General features: G+C 36.9%; 1 protein-coding gene across 1 annotated transcript; it reads right to left on the bottom strand.

Moving 5' to 3' along the window:
* Positions 1 to 1321: 1321 nt before the first annotated feature.
* Positions 1322 to 16632, bottom strand: LOC146169750 (uncharacterized). Its single transcript, XM_083387180.1, has 29 exons — positions 16435 to 16632; positions 16163 to 16269; positions 16011 to 16055; positions 15729 to 15864; positions 15340 to 15465; positions 15149 to 15273; positions 14833 to 14978; positions 14223 to 14263; positions 13657 to 13793; positions 12798 to 12897; positions 12177 to 12303; positions 11381 to 11460; positions 10863 to 10981; positions 10170 to 10295; positions 9526 to 9601; positions 9154 to 9267; positions 7975 to 8061; positions 7448 to 7521; positions 7207 to 7278; positions 6897 to 6951; positions 5842 to 6149; positions 5683 to 5747; positions 5406 to 5504; positions 5036 to 5114; positions 4395 to 4532; positions 3753 to 3860; positions 3474 to 3571; positions 2504 to 2597; positions 1322 to 1869 (listed from the first exon to the last, which is right to left on the bottom strand). The coding sequence occupies exons 1-29, from the start codon at positions 16613 to 16615 to the stop codon at positions 1741 to 1743; spliced, it is 3192 nt and encodes a 1063-aa protein (XP_083243306.1). The 5' UTR covers positions 16616 to 16632; the 3' UTR covers positions 1322 to 1740.
* Positions 16633 to 17255: the final 623 nt, after the last annotated feature.

Raw genomic sequence — 17255 nt, 5'->3', positions numbered from 1 at the left:
TTCATCAAGATTTGGCTCAGTTTTGAATCAAACATTAAGTAGGCCTATGTATATAATAATTTGGAATCATTTCGGAAATATGCCGCGGTCCGGACGAATTAAACCGACGGGCAGTAGCCGGCTGACCCTTGCTTTAAATAAATTATAATATCAAAGTTAGTTATCACTAGTACTTTATTCTCGATATGATATGCCGCCATTTGTATTTTATTGATATCATCAATTTTATACTACGTCAGTGTAAGAACATTTTAAGCCTCGTTGGCTAACGTAGGTTTTACTAATTTGGGGTGGTTGTTTATATGGTAAAGCGCACGCTTAAACCAGGCATTTCGTCTAGTCGCAAGTGGCTACTAACGGTCCTAAAAATATCACTATTGCGGAGCTGCCTTTAGATTTGTTGCGTAGTATACGTTCAGCTCCCTACAGTTATACCCTGAAATATTGGCTTCTCTGTAGGCTAAATTAAATATAGGCCTGCGCACATCGTAAGAAAAACGTTTGATATCGGTTAAGAGCGAAAGTTTTTTAAGAATAAATTTAGTTTAATAATAAATTGCAAAGCCAAAAGGTCGAGTAAATCGACAGAATCTTGATTAAGACGTTTCGATACGAGCTTGTAATTCAAGCATCACTTATAAGAGATGGGACGCAATTGTTATCAGTCTGAGTTTCGAAAGTAGGAGCACATTGACTGAAGATAATGCAAATTCGTATCGAAACGTCTTAATCAGATGCTGTCGATTTACACGACATTTTTGGCTTTGCAATTTATTATCATTACAGATCCGTGCATAGTGTACCCAAAATTTAGTTGTTTTCTTAAGTATTTTAGGATTCTTGAGAGTGACCAGACCACAAAAGTCTCCATACTGCCGTATAGCGGAAATAAGTTTGAAATACTTGATTTCATCTCAGTAGAATATTGAACTCCTCGAGTAACTTGGAGAAATATAGCGTAAAATTGTATTATAACAGAGAAAGCAGTAATAGATAGGTTTAGCGAGGTTGTAATGTCTCAGTAGAGAAATAGTTTACTGCATGAATAGTAAGAGTCCTTTAAAGTGGTTGTAAACCTTTTTTTAATTACGAACCATCAGTTCACTATTTACTGCAGCTGTGTACAACATAGTGACAAAATAATCCAACTGCTAAAATTTACTTGTTCTTCTTAATAAAATAAAATCTCACACTCACAGTTGCAGAGAGAAAATAGAACTTGGGCAGCCGCAATTATATATCACACTTGTGTGAATTTTCCTTAACTCCACAGAAGACCTTAACGCTACTGGCGCAGTATCTGGACAACCTTGAAAAAAAGTTGAGAACCACTGCGTTAAATTTAATCGCAGTTATAGCGTATGAAGACGAAACACTTCGAATTGCGAGCCAAATACAAAGTTAATCCAGGTTGTCGACTGCGGAATGCAACTTCGTCGACGCCCAAGGTGACGACTGGGCGAAAGGAAAAGGCTGACACAAAAACCTGAAGTCACTGCAATTGTTGTTTTGAAAGGGATTCGAAAACCCGAAAAACTTACCAAAAAAACAGTAATAACGTTCCACAATACAAAGCAGCACCTAACATACTAGTTGAATACGAAAGCAGCAAAAGGTAAGCAAAACAAACGTGGTTGGCAAAAAAATATGAGGCGGCTTTGGAAAACCCAACGCAAACATCGCAAATAAATAACACTCTAAAAAACTCTCAAGAGAACTCCATACAATGGTTATCCTTAGCTAGCTGGACGCGGAATGTGGTTCGGTTTTCAGTCGATGTAATATGGAGTAGAGAGCAAATGCCAGCTTCCCGTTGCTGCACAACTGGCTCCAGATATCCGGACGAAGCCGTTCGAGGCATACCGCTTCCTGTGGCACAAAAAATCTTAAGGTTTCTTATGGTCGATATCTTTGTAATCCTAAGGAAAGCTCCTAAGATGTCCCAAGTCGAAACGCCTAGGGCAGGGCTACTCAACTGGCGAACCGTGGTCCGAATGCGGTTCTTTTCAGTGTTGAATCCGGCCCTTATCTGTCTCAGTATTACATAGCAAAGCGATTTGATCAGAGTTTTTCCTTGCTGCTGTTTAACTGAGACCCCTTTCTTGAAAGTAACGGACATTACAGAATTCTCAGTTGAAGCGAAGGACATATGCAAATCATACCGTATTACATTTTTTTATAACTCTCATGTACAATTTCATGAGAGCTATTTATAACGGACCTAAAATTTTAAACTTTTGTAACTAGACCTTTGCTAAACATAGTTGAGTAGCCATGGCCCAGGGTTTATTGCAACGCCGTGGCACAAGTTAAGCTTTTATCGCACGGTATAGCAACTTTCTGTTTAGGTAAGAATAAAGAAGTGCAATTCAAACAAAATGCCGAGCGATTTTGTCGCATTTTAACAGGCTAAAATGCGGCTGAGAATTTTCCTGAACGGCCATATACAATTATATATATATGCTGGCGTTTTCATTGAATTTTGAGGACTAGGAAACGTCACCTGGTCTGGAATGAAGAGAAGTTGCGTGGATTCGTCCGTCTCGTTGCCACCTTGGTTGTAGAGCTCCAGCACTTGTGCAGATGAGAGGTCACATCTGTCAGTGTAAAACTGTTTAAGAGGACTACACTGAACGATTGGACGCTATTTATAGATTTCTTTCGGTTGTAAACCTAAAAACTATCAAATGAGCTATTTCGCTTATTTGTTATAAATTTTCTCACCTTAAGCAATTACCAGCTGCCTTAGCGGAATAGAAAGTTAGTTGGCGTATAAAAGTGTTTTTTTATGCGAACTAAACAGTGTGATTTGAACTTGCAATTTCGGTTTCAAGTCCCGTTAGGTTTATCTGTAAGACTTCCGACTGGCCGGATCATTGACACGAACGTATAGAGCAGTGGTTTATAATTGAGGTGAGTGCCGTTTGTAACGGCCAAGGGTGCCGAGATATACTTAACATTCCTATAGACTTCTAATTTTGTGCTTTTTTGGTAAGCTTTTATATTTATGTTCTTTGTACGACTAGAATACAACAAAAAAAGAATGTTTTCTTGTACGGAGTTGGAGTGTACTGCTTCAAGTTAGTTTATTGCGATATTAAAGTAAACCACTTGAACAAAAATGTTAGTAAGGGTACCGCGAACTATTTTTATATCATGAAGGGTGCCATAAACCCCCAAATGCTGGGTGGTATAAAGTAATTCAATTGTGGGGAATAGTTCACTATTTGGCTATTTATGTAAGCCAGCCAAACTCGGTTTTGAAATAGGCTGATCCGTTTAGCGCTCTGTTTACGGGATAAGCAAAACTGTACAGCCATTTTTCACAACGACACTAGGGCGCATTTATAAATGAACTCGACCGTAAGTGAAGTATTTGTGTAAACCCGCTTATAAGATCTATAGTTGTTCGCGTGCGAAAAACTTACGAATGACTAAAGTAAGGGAGCTGTAGCCAAAGGTCCATGCTTTACCTGATTTTGAAGTAAGCCACTGGCCTACCACCGCTGTTCTTAACCCGAACTACTCCCATCAGACGAGGCGACTGCAAGTGTTTCATTGGGATGTTTACCTGTACGAAATTGAAATCAGATTGTCTGCACAAAGACGAAAACTTTTTTTTAGAAAATAACTGTTTACTTTTGAAAATAACGAACTTTCTAGAACGTTCTGTATGTAACGGTTTATTTATCTAGTTTGTTCTTATGTGAATAATGTTGACAAACACATTTCAAAAATACGTCACTCTTTACCTCGTCACGAACTTCCTTCAGCGACGAGGAGAATATTTCAGCAATGACGTCATCGTGACGTAAGCTCAACGCCTCCAGACTGCACGTGGTGACGTCACTAATAACCTCCTAGAAACAGTTTTTTCAAACTGTTTTTAAATTAATATTGTGTAACGAATATAAAACTAAAAAGGGTAAAAAAACGAAACTCACAACAACAAATATAGGAGAGTTTCATGAGTCGAATGCGTTTGCTTTGCTTAATGTAAATTCATGCTACTATAGGTAAGCTTTTTCAAGATGATTTTCTTTAGTCGGAAAATTTAACGTAGCACTTTGACCCTAGGGGGAATTTTATAAACAGTTAAATAACCAATCGATCTTAACGCTGAGGCAATTTTGTCTGATAAAAAAAAATAAAAACCTAAAAACTTTACACTTTGCAGTTTGCACATTTTCAATTTTTTACTATTAATTTTGCCTATTTTATCACATAAATGTCTCCATCACTGTCGGATGGCCCCGTTTTTTGTCCAAATTATCCTGGATCTGTAACAGACAAATATTTTCCATCCCTACACCAATAGGGCCACAATTTATAAAAAGAAAGTTAAATGACCAATCTGACCATTCGTTAACTACACAACGGTTCGTTTTACTAACGCCTGGTTCCGGATGACCCCCGGGCACGTCCAGCTCTCCGGCGCCCTCCGCCACCCAGTGGTTGCGCCGCTGCACGATCACTTCCTGGTCTGACGTCATCACCACGCCGGCGATTGCGAGCGGGTCGGAAAGGAACGCCTGCAAACAATATTAGTAATCATTTATTTAAACAGAGGTTTAATTGAGACAATACGTTTTCGGCAGGACTGCGCAGACGGACTCTGGACTTTGCTGGGGCCTACATAAGACTACGCGAGTCCCAAGTCCGACGTGCACTGTATATAGTGTTGGTGAAATAGCATGGGTAAACCACGTATTTGGGGGTGGATGAGTTGTATATCTAACAAATGTGAGTTACCTAAGTGAGTGGAATACAAACTGTAGACTCAAAGCCGGACTTGCGACTTGACGAAATCGGTAAATATGACCGAAGTCAGATTTTGCGTTGTTTTTACCCGATGTTTTTACCGTTAAGAGTTTATACTTACGTATATAGAATAAGGTATAGCTGTACATTTAAAATTGAAGTTATTTTTAAAGGATAAAAACTTGTAAAATAATTTAGTTGAAAGCTACATTAAGTAAAAAAATAATAGAATCTTAAACGGTCTAACTTGGTAAAAAAGCACTAAATATTTTACCTGTGGATTTTGGCACTTGTTCCCTCCGATTTCACGAAGTTGTTCGATATCTTTTGACCAATTTGTTTCCATGTAATCTCTGCAAAATATAAATACATTAATACGTTAGTGATGTCAACGCAATAATAGGAAACCTTAAATTCACATTTCAGATTCAGTAAATAAAATACACAAAATATATCATAGCGGTGGAGCTTACAAATGTATTGGTGGATTTACAATCAAACGTTTTTTTGTTGACTGTTTTATTAATTTCCAAAACAATTAAAATTTGCCCAATCAAATGGATGATACGTAATACAAAGTAGGCCAGAATGCGGCCAACGACTTAAGTTTAATAATTGACAGAAAAAACGTAATCTATACGAACCTAAAACAGGTTAAACCAACGTTGAAGGTCAACTTTTTGTTGTTTAAACGGGTGGAGGTGGCCAAAGAATGGAGACGAAACTTTGAACCGTTAAAAAACCTGAAATAAAATTTATAAATTTTGTTATTAAATTGAGAGCGGCATAAAAGTATTTTAAACCACTTTATTTATTACCTTTCGGTGTTTAGACTTGCCTTTTAACATTATAGGGCATATTTGTAGCAATTACTTGGTTTAGTTCATGTTAAAGGTGAAATCGGTAACCCGACAAAAATACCTCGGGTTTTTGGCAAGCCTTTCAGTCCACCGAGAGTGGATCACTTTTTCAAAATTTTCATCCTTCTAAAATAACAAGAAAAATTAAAACCGCTTTAGGTCAATATTTTTATTGCTAAATTCTCAAAACATAATTTCAATAAATAAAGCAATAACCAACCTTGCGTTCGAATTCTTTCGCTACAACGACGCCGCAGTCATCCGCTTTCAGCCCCTCGGCGTCCTCGCTCATCCACATTACCGACATGGATCCTTCCAAGGTCGGCACAAGGTCATAGTCGCCACGTGGCAGAGGTGACTGTCCGATCGGGTTCGCTTTAGCCCCCGAAGAGCTGTCCATAGGCCGGCTCTCACCAGAGTCGGAGTCAGCTTTTTCGTGGTTCTGATGCGAGTCACTGCTGGTACTTGACTGGTGTGGGTCATTGGATCCGTCCAGTTGACCGCCCGATAGCAAGCGACGACGCTTGCCTGCTGAAAGCGGAGTTAATAGTCATGTATTCAAACTAAACGCGTGGGGTTGGTTAAGGAAGCTTTAATTTTTACTAGTTATTTGGGTGTTGGGAGTCCTTTTAGTGTTGGAGTATCATTTGAAATGATACTTTAAGCTTCAACACAATAGTGATAACAAAACCAACACTAAAGTATAGGCCACTCGTGAACGCTTAAAATATAATTATTTCGATTTTTTTACATGCCATGGTCACATATCTTTTCCTGATTAACATTGGCTTTGTGTTATGTTTTCTATGTCAAACTCAATCATTTCAACATGATACACAACAAATTCAAGTCAAATAAAGTCAAGCAAAAAAGTAAAGTTTGAAGTGTTACCAAATGGCTTTTTATATGTCCAACTATATCTATCACACAATTTTATGAAAATTACGTTCTAATTAATTTTTTTCCAAAGTTTTAAAGGACGAAAATTGGATCGCTCGATGCTTTTTAAATATAATTCGAAAACAAAACAGTAAAAAACAATGCAATGGTCAACCAATTGAAAATAGGTGAAAAACGTTTTTTCTACGGCACTTTTCAAACACATAACTTAAATGGGCATAAAATTAAGTTAACAACTATTTAATTGACTTTTGGAAAACCATTTTTTTTCAAAGACGTTTCAACAATACCTGAATCAAGTCAAAGACAATAAAAAACTTTAGATTTGGCGACCCAGTAGACGATTTTAAACAAATCAACGAAAATAACACTTACCAGGAGGATCGGTGTCTGGTTCTTGGGTGTCAGCCGTTTCACATTCGGCAGAAACCTGGAAAAAACATTTTTGAGTTACACCTGAAAGAGGCATTCGTATAAACAACTCAAAGATCAATCAACGAGAATGGCACAAAACGATAAATGCAACCGGTACAGCTTTGGTTGAAATCGAACTTAAGTATACATAAAAATAAACTACGTTAAAATCATTTCACTAAACTGCGAGGCAATACGCCTAAAAATCGCGCTTGGTTAAACGCAAAAATACGTTACAACCGCGTGGCTGAAAATCCATGCAAGTTCCTACCTTTAACCAGGTTCCACTGATGCTGACCGATTTGCCAGGAACAGCGCCGTCGGGCAGACGAGAAACAAGCACCTGTAAAGAGTAAAATAAGTTTGTATGTACTACGGAAGAAATGTAAACACAAAGCCACAACCATTTTATTTCCATTAGGAGTGACTTGCAACGAATGCCACCTCGAATTTAAAATACTGTTAAATATAGTAATTTATAGTTGTATTTTTACTGTGTACGGGTCACTGACCTCTGGTTGTGTGTCACGTGTCGACATGTGACCAATCAGCATGCTGCTGGTCGTGTGACCCCAAACGACCTCCGCTGTGAGGAAGATAAGATAACTTGCATTTGGTGCGTTGAACGGTTATACGGAAGACGAGTAAAGCACACTACCGAGTGACAATTGTTATTTACCACGAGTAATGACATGGCCATATTTATGTTCAAATAACATACCAGGAATTTAGGTACTTTTAAATTGGGAAGTCCACAAATATGTCGCAGTACTTTTAAAGAAAGCGTTATTTTAGGTTTAACATTTTCTCGTCAATGTATATGTTTAGTAAGTAATTAATTATTTAAAGCCTAAATAGTATGCAAGTCACTCAACAATTTATCAAAAGTGAATTCTGCAATGAACATTTTTAAATCTAAAGAGGCCATTGGTGGAATCTATCGTATTTGTACTGCACAAATTGTTTTACTTTTCGGCAAAATTTTGTAAATCCCTTATTTGTAAAAGCTGCATATTAATTTTGTGGTGATACTACTTACTCGTGGTCTGTCCGTCTTGTTGCTGGCAAAGGTGCAGAGTGAGCAAACCAGCCTGTCGGTCGGCTTCTGTGTGTAGAAAGGGGGACTCTGCAGAAGCAAACTATGTGTTAGATCTGGGATCACCAAACTACGGCCCGACAGTTTAATTTAGTGGTTCTCAACCGGGGTGCCGCGTTTCTAATGCTTAAGGGTGCCGAGAATATTTGAGAATTTTTTTAAATTTGATTTTTTTCTAAGCTCTTACAACTTTTGGTTTAAGATTAGAGTGCAAAAATCCAATTATAACTTCCTATATCTTGTGTAGAGTTGATGTGCGTTGTCCCAGTTCCATTTTTCTGATATTTTAGTAAATTACCCACGGAAAAATCTTGTAAGGGTGCCACAACCTATATACTATTTTTAAGGGGTGCCGCAAGCCATAAAAGGTTGGGAGCCACTGGTTTAATTTATCCGACCAGCGGCATATTTTCTTAGCAATCCTAAAATGCGGTCATTAATAGTTTATTAACGGAAAAGTTTATCAGGTGCAAATCTGAGCTAAATTTTGATAGTTTTGGACTAAACGGATTTCGTAAAGCGTAAAGCTTATTTTTATTTTTTTAAATTTAAGTCAAATAAGTTCGAAACAAAACTTTAAATTCGGTCCGCGGTTTTTAATCGTTACAGTAATCCGGCCCTTTAGGAAAAAAGTTTAGTGGCCCCTGCGTTAGATCGATATGCAAGGGAATAATGACGCAACGCTTTGAAAAAAATAGTATACATTGTATTTAATTTAGGAAGATTTTTACGACCCTGACTCAGAATTAATATAAAAATTGCGAGAAGGACGTACGGCGGTAGGTATCATATGAAAAATATCTAAATCTATTTTTATTTCCAAAATCAACCCTTTACGGTTCACAGATGTTATAATCCGTACATAGGCATTCGGTATTTTCCCCTTTGTCTTACTGCAACTTTAATCACCATGTGTCCATGTTAATAACTGTTTTTCTTGTAAGCGTCTTAAAAATACGGCGGTCAAAACGACAATTGTTCGTGCTGACATGTCGAATCTTTTTTACAACGTTACAGGTTACAGTTCGTCTTAATATACGCTAACAATACGACCTATTTTTATTAGTATTCTAAACGTTCTTTGTCGGTAACCGCTTTGCGTTTAAAACGTTCAGGACCAACCTAGAAAGTCTACCAGCAGTGTATCTTGTACGGCCTTGTACGGTTCTTCGGCTTTTTGTAAGTTTTCTGCACATTTCTTCGCGATGGTCGTGTAAATAAGTTGTTCTCCGCAACCTATAAAACAAATTTAAATACACCCCTTGTCTGGCTAAGCATACTAAAAATCGATCATTAGGGAGACTACATACTGGCAGTTGTGCTGGTTACGTTATCCACCTCGTTTTTAACGTGAATGAAACTATAGTTTTGTCCAAGGAGAACATTTTTTTGTATGTGTGTGTTTTTTTTTTAATTAAATAACAGAGCATGGGAACATAGTAAATGTGCAAAATAAGAAGTGCGTCATCAAGGTATTTCAATAACAATGCTCACCGCTTGACGTCACTGCTACGGTGGGTGTGACGTCACTACCTAGTTGCGCCCAACATCCGCAAGCAAACATGGCCGCCTGTAAAAAATAATAAGACAATAAAAAACGATTTGACGTATCAGGGTTTTCTGCAACGGTAAATCACAATAATCGGACCAATTAAAGCAGTGGTTCCCCACCTGGGGGTCGCAACCCTTAAGGGGGCCGCAAGGTTTTTTTGGGGAGGGTAACCGTGTAGTATTTAATAACGAAAAACTTTATTAGAAATAATCAATATTAACTAAAAGTACCGCCATTACACTTTACAATTAATGAATCAAGCGTAGCTTCGGTCAAACACGGTCTAATAAAAATTAATGGAAGCTTAAACAGTATCTTTAGCTGGTTTTGCATACTTAAATTCAGACATTTTAGCCAAATTTTGATACAATACGTTTAGATTTTTTTCACAATTTGAATATTGCCAATTTCGAAAGGTGTTTTTTTTACTCTGGTTTATGTATCATGCACTATAATTGGGGGGTCGCGCAAATTATCGAAAACTAAAAAGGGGTCGCGAGAACAAAAAGCCTTGAATTATTCAAGGAATAAGATCATAAGAAGCGTCTTAGTTCGCAGATGAACGAAGGGTTTCTCATCAACTCACCTGCCCAACTCTTCCTGGCAACTTCATGAGTAGTCCACCGCTGGAGGCAGCAGAGGCAACCTTGCCACGGAGGTCGAGAGCAACAGCGCCGACAGTGTCCATTCTGTGTAATGCCCAAGTCAGTACGTTACAGTGACATTGCTAATACGATAAGTCGTAAGCAGGACAACTGACTTGAACACAAAACCACTTTTGTTAAATTCTGGATTTATGGCATAGTATTTATTGCATTTTTAATTGAAAAAAACGACTAAACGTTAGTGTAAGTAAAACGACCAATTTAGCGTATACCATCGGTTACAAGAATAGGAATTCAATTAAACTAGTGCAGATTTATAAAGTTTTAGGTATTTTATAACTATTTTTATAACTCTCACTCAATTTTTAACTGGTGCAGTATCTTCGAGTTACAATGAAAATCCCTTATTAATATTCAACTGTCATAAGTTGCCTCTGCTTGAACCTTAAAGCGTAAAAACGTTGTCATCGAAATTTCACCGCTTACCTCGTATTGTTCAATTCGAGCACGTCATCGTTGCTCTGCAACAACAGCAAATATAACCCTTAAAAACGACTTATAAAAGGTTTGACCAAGAACGAGACCAAACGAATGTTAGAAGGGCAATAAAACGCATTTTTGACATAAAAAAGGAGGTCTGAAAGATTTACTGATACGGGTAGCATTATTGTTATAATAATTTCGTTTACGCGATTGGGAAGTTGAGTGTTGTTTCCGTTGATTGACTTGGCGTTTTGGAAAAGCTGCTTGGCCAACCGCCTGCTGTACTTTTGCCAAGTCTTGTGCGCAGATTCTAAAGAAATTAATGTCAAAAGAATGTGTTTGTGCGATCTTTCACTGTAAAACTTTGTGTTTACAAATACCAAGATACCCGGAATTACTTAATCATGAGTTTACAAGGCGCATGAAAACGTTTTTTTCGGTCAAGGGTGCCCTTTATTCACATCTGTTTACATTTATCATGTTTTTCCCCTTTTATAGGAACTTGCGATAGAGGACAGCTTGTAACTAACGAAGTTATATATACGCCCTACAGTATACAGTGCGATTTTAAACAATAAATACGTAACCGACAAACCGAGCCAAAAAATGTTTCCCATATTGCACGCGTCTTGCTGCCACGTAGGGTCGAAACGGTTCGTGCTACAGAGGTAAGTACATAGAATAATATTACAATTTTTTCGCATCAAACCTGAAATAAGCTGATGCTTGTCACACATCTGCAAATGGTGAGCGAGGGCCCAGTTCTCTGCACCGACTCCGGATAAAGAGCTGCGGGTTAAGATTAAGCAAGTTATTTTTTGTATATTTTCGGCGTTTCTAAAAAAGGTTTTGATGTGCAGGCTAACACTGTTTTTTTAATAGTATTTTCGAAGTTAATAAAAACAATTTTTTTACGCCTCTATTAAAGCGACAATTAATGACTTTAGAAAATAGAGCAAGGTTTATAGACAAAGAACTTATTTTCTATATCATCTAGTCAAAAAATTTAAAATGTTTAAAAACGTAATTAACAGGAAAATATTCTGAAAAGGCGTGATGAATATTTCAATCTGCATTGCTGACAAAAAAGGTTTTGTCGTTAAAAGTATCACAAGTTGTAAAAAACGTGCTTATTGTTTTGTAAAGAAACGTGATAAAAGTAGGAGTAATCAGGATCAAACGTTAGCCTCTTTCCTTGATCAAAAGAGGTCGGGAATGTCTGACAAGTTAGTAAGTCAGGCCTTTTTTTCTCAGCAACCTGCCAAACCGTATTTCAGGTCACACCCGTGAGGTACGGCTTCAAAAAATAGAGCTACTCACGGCAAAAGGAAATTAAGTATTGGTATAGTATGAGGAAAAATTAGTAAGAATGTAAAGGCCTTACAAAAAGCAAGGATTTCGATTTAAAGCAGGATTACATTGAACCAGGGAGACACATTGCAGCAATTGCAATTTTTAATGAGATAGAAAAAAACAGTAAATATACCAGCGAATGGCAAACCTACCATGGCGGAATCCTCCCTAGCGCCAGCTTGCGGTTAATCGCTTGCTGCTTGGCGATCTCGTGGGCTGCCTCAACCGGGTTCTTGACACGTGACACGCAGGACACAGCGCCGTACGTCACACTGCCACCTGTAACGTAATAAATACCGCTATTGCAATAGATATAGAACTGAGCCATAAACTGCACACCGCATATTCGTTGACCTAGCCCTGCTTAAGTAGAAATTTCAAACGATAACGGCATACTTTTTCAACAATATACCCACGGAAAGGCGATTACTGACAAAGTTAGCTTTATCAGGATCGTAGTTAAAATGAAGCGTTAGTCGGTAGTACGTCAGCAAGGTTAGATCCTAATATGTATATTCCAATATGGCTCTTTTTCTTAAACGGGCTAATGATCCCAACAATTAAATGAAGTTGTATTGACAGAATGCAGCAGACAACGGTGCTATGATGTTGTTTAGTTAAACCTATGTAGCTCAGTTGGTAGAGCGACGGTCCCGGTTGACCAAGGTCGTGATAAATCATTTTATCCTTCAATTGCTTGAACCGCAGTCTCCTTTAGGCCAAATGATTTAGGCAATAGCCTTAAAAGAAACCAGTTATACATAGTATGTTACCACGTTGTGCAACGGATGTGTCCATAACACTTGCGTCACATTCGATCTGACCGCTCTCGGTCAAGTTGGAACCAAAGCCGGCGTTGGTGAGTTCGCTGTCCTGCGCATGACAGGCGAAAAATTAAAAGTTACAAAGCCCACATCAAAAAAATTTAGGCATTTCATACCAATCGCCATTATCTAGGGCGAAAGTTGAGTTCAGTCAGATACCTTTTTGTTTCGGCCTAAATACGACACGTTACCATCTCCAATTGTATTTCTAAACCTATTTTTTACAAAAATGCATTTTTGGGGGCATTTAATACCAATAGTCAAATGTCAAATTTAAACGTGATACAAACCCCATATCTGCCCAAAACGATATTATCGGCCAGTCGGCAACGGTACTAACCCGCATTGTAAAAAAATTAGGCGAATGGTGCTTCAGAAAAACTTGCATACAATATAAAGTCTATATAAAAAAACGTTAAACGCTATGCAATATTACAGTTGACCAACTTCCCGGGTACGAAGTCTATTTTAGCTACCGCGAATATTTCGGAAACCTAGTCCGGATTTTCTGATCGTTATTACGTAACATTATCGTGAACGTATGTTTTTGTGACTACGGTCCGGCTAGTTATGTGACATCTCTACTAATTAAATGTCTTTCAGATTGCCCATCATGCAGAAATTGTGTCAAAGCGTGAATTTTATTTCAGTGCATTGCACGCTCAACGTCCACAATCATTAATTCAATTCAATTCAATTAAAAACCACCTAAATAAGGCAATATTATTTGAATAAAGCTAACATACAAACTCAGAAGCTTATACATTTTTCGAGAAAATATTTTTACGGTTAACTTTCCAAAATTTACCTCTAATATTTTCACAGCAATGGTGACGGCCTCCCCAGCGGTACCGCCCTGCTTTATACAAGCCACAGCTTTGCTAAGAGCTGCTTCACATAACTTTTTGTAGCCGGGCCATCTATCTGGAGAGTGGTAGCCAGCACCTTCGAAATAAACAAACGTATGGCGTTTTCTGTTGAAAAGGATGATTTTGAGGCATAAAAACAGGTTTGAAATGTACTGCACAATTCGGATGGGCGTTAACCCAGTGCACGGGGCATGAAATACCGAGTCTTGTTTGTTGTGAGCTTAATGTTAATCGCCGATGTGGCTTTGAATAATTTTCTGATGTAATACAGGCTTTCTACACGGACTCTTCCTTATTTAAAGCTTATTTAAACAGATTTATTTAATGGAGTGTGGCTGAGAACTGGTAATATTCTTGGAAAGTTGTGTGGCTAAAATAAATCGCACCTTGGTGTTAACAAAAACTGCGAAAGACAAAATGCAATTGTTACTTGTTGAGTTTGTCTGTAATAAAGTGTGTGTTTAAAATCGCATATAAAAACACTAGTTTAGGAAACCTTACTTACCCAAATGCAACGCCACCATGCCAACATCATTCACAGAATCCCTTCAAAAAAAAAAAAAACAGAATTCGTTTTTTTTTAATAATTTTGACCGAAAGAAAAAATGCAGTAAATTAGCACAGTTGCAACAAAAGTAATTATGTTTTTGAGACAAAACATTTATCAAGCTATAATAAATTTACTAACAATGTAAAAATATAACTCATGGTTAACATTTAATCAGATTTGAAATGTTAACACTATTGGTAAACTACTTTTGTAAACCGATTTTAAATATATGAAATTGGAAATATATTTGAATGTAGCATAATGAGCTAACATAAATTTGTTAGTGCCAACAAGAGTGTTGTATATTGTATAATCTACCAACAAACAAGCGATTTGTGTAAATCCAATTAATTTATTCAACAAAGTTTGTATGAGATGCACAAGTTAGTTTCCACCACAAAAAAGAAAGATAGTGCTTTATGGCTAAAACGGTATATATTTTCTCAACAACTTGTTAATTTAGACAATCTTTCATGCTTTTAAATTTAGACAAATTGCTTTATAATTTAGACAATCATTTTCCACCATCGATACAGCTTTAAAAAACATTGAATCACACTGTTACCTCTCCTTGGAAGCCTTTCTGTCAATTCTTAGCACTTCTTCTTTAATAGCACTGTCAACTCGTTGATTAATTTTCTTTCGAGGATCAATGTACCCAGATAGCTTTCTTTTCGGACCAACAGCCGCAGCAATATGATTTTGAATAGTCTTAAATAATAAAGTTAAATGATATTATTAAAGTTTTAATTATATCTTAATAAAAAGCAGAGGTCCATTTTGGCTAATTGCCAGGGGCCTTAGAGGAAGGGAAGTTCAATCACCTGTTTACTTAATAATTATTTCATATGTTTATAATATAAAAATGAGAGGAAGCATACCCTTTTCGTTGGAAAATATCTTGAGTTTTCTGGGCTGGGTAACTCTTGATTTTCAGCGTGGGCAAACAGTGTTTGGTAAACATAATCCGAAATCATACATCTCACGCTATCAAGATCATATACTCCTGAAAACAATAAAAGAAGTTCACAACAATATATGAAAACAGTGAATAAATAATAAATAACTGTACCTTGCAAAGCGAGTTCCTTTATTTTTGTAGCTATCCTGGGATCCAGCCGAGATATTTTACCGTTGTGAGCCATTTGGCAATGAAGAGGATGGGACGATAGCAGAGGAAATCGGCAATAATAAACAACTGTGCACAAAGGGAGAAACACATAATTTACAGTAATGCATGAAACAAAACTATGAATTTAGCATGCTTACTAAACGGTTAAGTGTCAAGGACTGTAAAAAGGCACAAGTTGAAATTAAGTATAGAAGTTTTAGTTAATATATTGTTCTTGAATGAAATCGAAAAGGTATTAATAGAATATATCAGACATATTTTTATCGACCATATCAATACAATCATAAGTTTATGGTGTGTGTGTTACCTTCAAAACTTATTTTACCTACTTGTGTGTGGCACATCCAACTTATTCCCAATTCTTTGCAAGAGATCAAACTTTGCCATTTCTTGTTCTTTTTTGGTGGGAAGTTTTCCCGATTGACCGCCGAATGTTGTATGGGTGTAAAGTTTAACAGACCTGATCTAGAAATATTTTTATTTTTTGTTTAAAAATGTTACAAACCTTTTTTATACATTTACATCAAATCTTTAGATGCTGTACAAAGCAAGATTTATTTTATAAATTTACTGCACAATTATGATAGATTAAGCAAGGTAAATATACATACATGTATCGCTGCAGCACATCCTTTTTTGCCAGGCTCCACATTGTTCTAGAAATAATTACATTTTAAAAAGCAACACAAGAAAAAAGTTAATAGCATGTAATTCATACACTTTATAATAATATTGCGATATTGCTGCAAAATAAATAAAATACCTCAAGCTTGCTACAAGTGCAATTCCATGTCTCAGTGCCGAGAATTTCAAACAAGTGGCCAGTAAAAGGAATTGGGACAATGCTATTTGAGTGAACAAATCGGAGTGCTAAAATAACAATAAAATATGCAATAAACAGCTATATACTGTTTTAGGTGAACAAAGCATAAAATCTATATTGTTTACATTTTCTAGACTTTGTTCATTAAGGGTTATCCCAGGATAGCATAATTTGCGATGAATAGAATGGTGACAGGATCTAACAACACTTACTTCTTTTGCTGGGTGGACCCTGTCTCAGTCGTTTAGAAGTTCCACGTTGATGTGAAGATATTATCCTGAAGACAGAACCAGTAACGGCCATAAAGCCCTCTACCAGAGTGTTGCAACATCCAACATACTTTCCTGTCACATACTGGCAATTCTGTGTCTCCTTGCAACCATTCAGGCGCATTTGCAAGTACTGCAGATCCTTCATTGTGATTGTAAAACTGAGACACAATGACCAAAAGCTAGTCAGCAAATAATTTCTGGCAGATTATTTCTATATGTCTACGCAAAACCCTAAATTTAGGCTTAGTATCCAAAGCAAAGTTATAAAAATTTATGTCCAGGAGGATTTTATTAGATTTATAGTTGTTTAACAAAACGAATTAATTTATCAAAAATATGTCATCCAAGAAAACCACAAATTAGCAAATCTGAACTTTTCCCGTATTTTAGCTTTTTTTAGTAGGTATGCTATAATATCAGATTGTTTCTTTTTTCGAAAAATACAAGTTACCAAAATTAAACGGCCAACATTGCTCACTACCTGTCTGAGACACAATGAGAACAAGAATGTTTGGAACTGGTCTACAATCCTACCATAACGCATATTATTTGGGTTGGGGTGCTGGTTAGTGTTGGGGTTTCGGTGGGTTAGGCATTATTATAAAATAAATATTATAATACTTGACCCACCACAACTCAAACACTAACCCTCACCCTAACACAAATAATGTTCGTTGTGGTATGATTCTAGACTAGCACCTATCTGTTATCCAGAGGCGCTGGTCCAAAACTCCTACATCTAAAATCATACTCAAATATTC

The sequence above is a fragment of the Ascidiella aspersa genome, chromosome 1 (assembly GCF_963924565.1).
Source record: "Ascidiella aspersa chromosome 1, kaAscAspe10.2, whole genome shotgun sequence".
Taxonomy (NCBI): Eukaryota; Metazoa; Chordata; class Ascidiacea; order Phlebobranchia; family Ascidiidae; genus Ascidiella; species Ascidiella aspersa.
The sequence above is the reverse complement of the archived record's forward strand: the minus strand, read 5'-3'. Positions and strand labels throughout refer to the sequence as shown.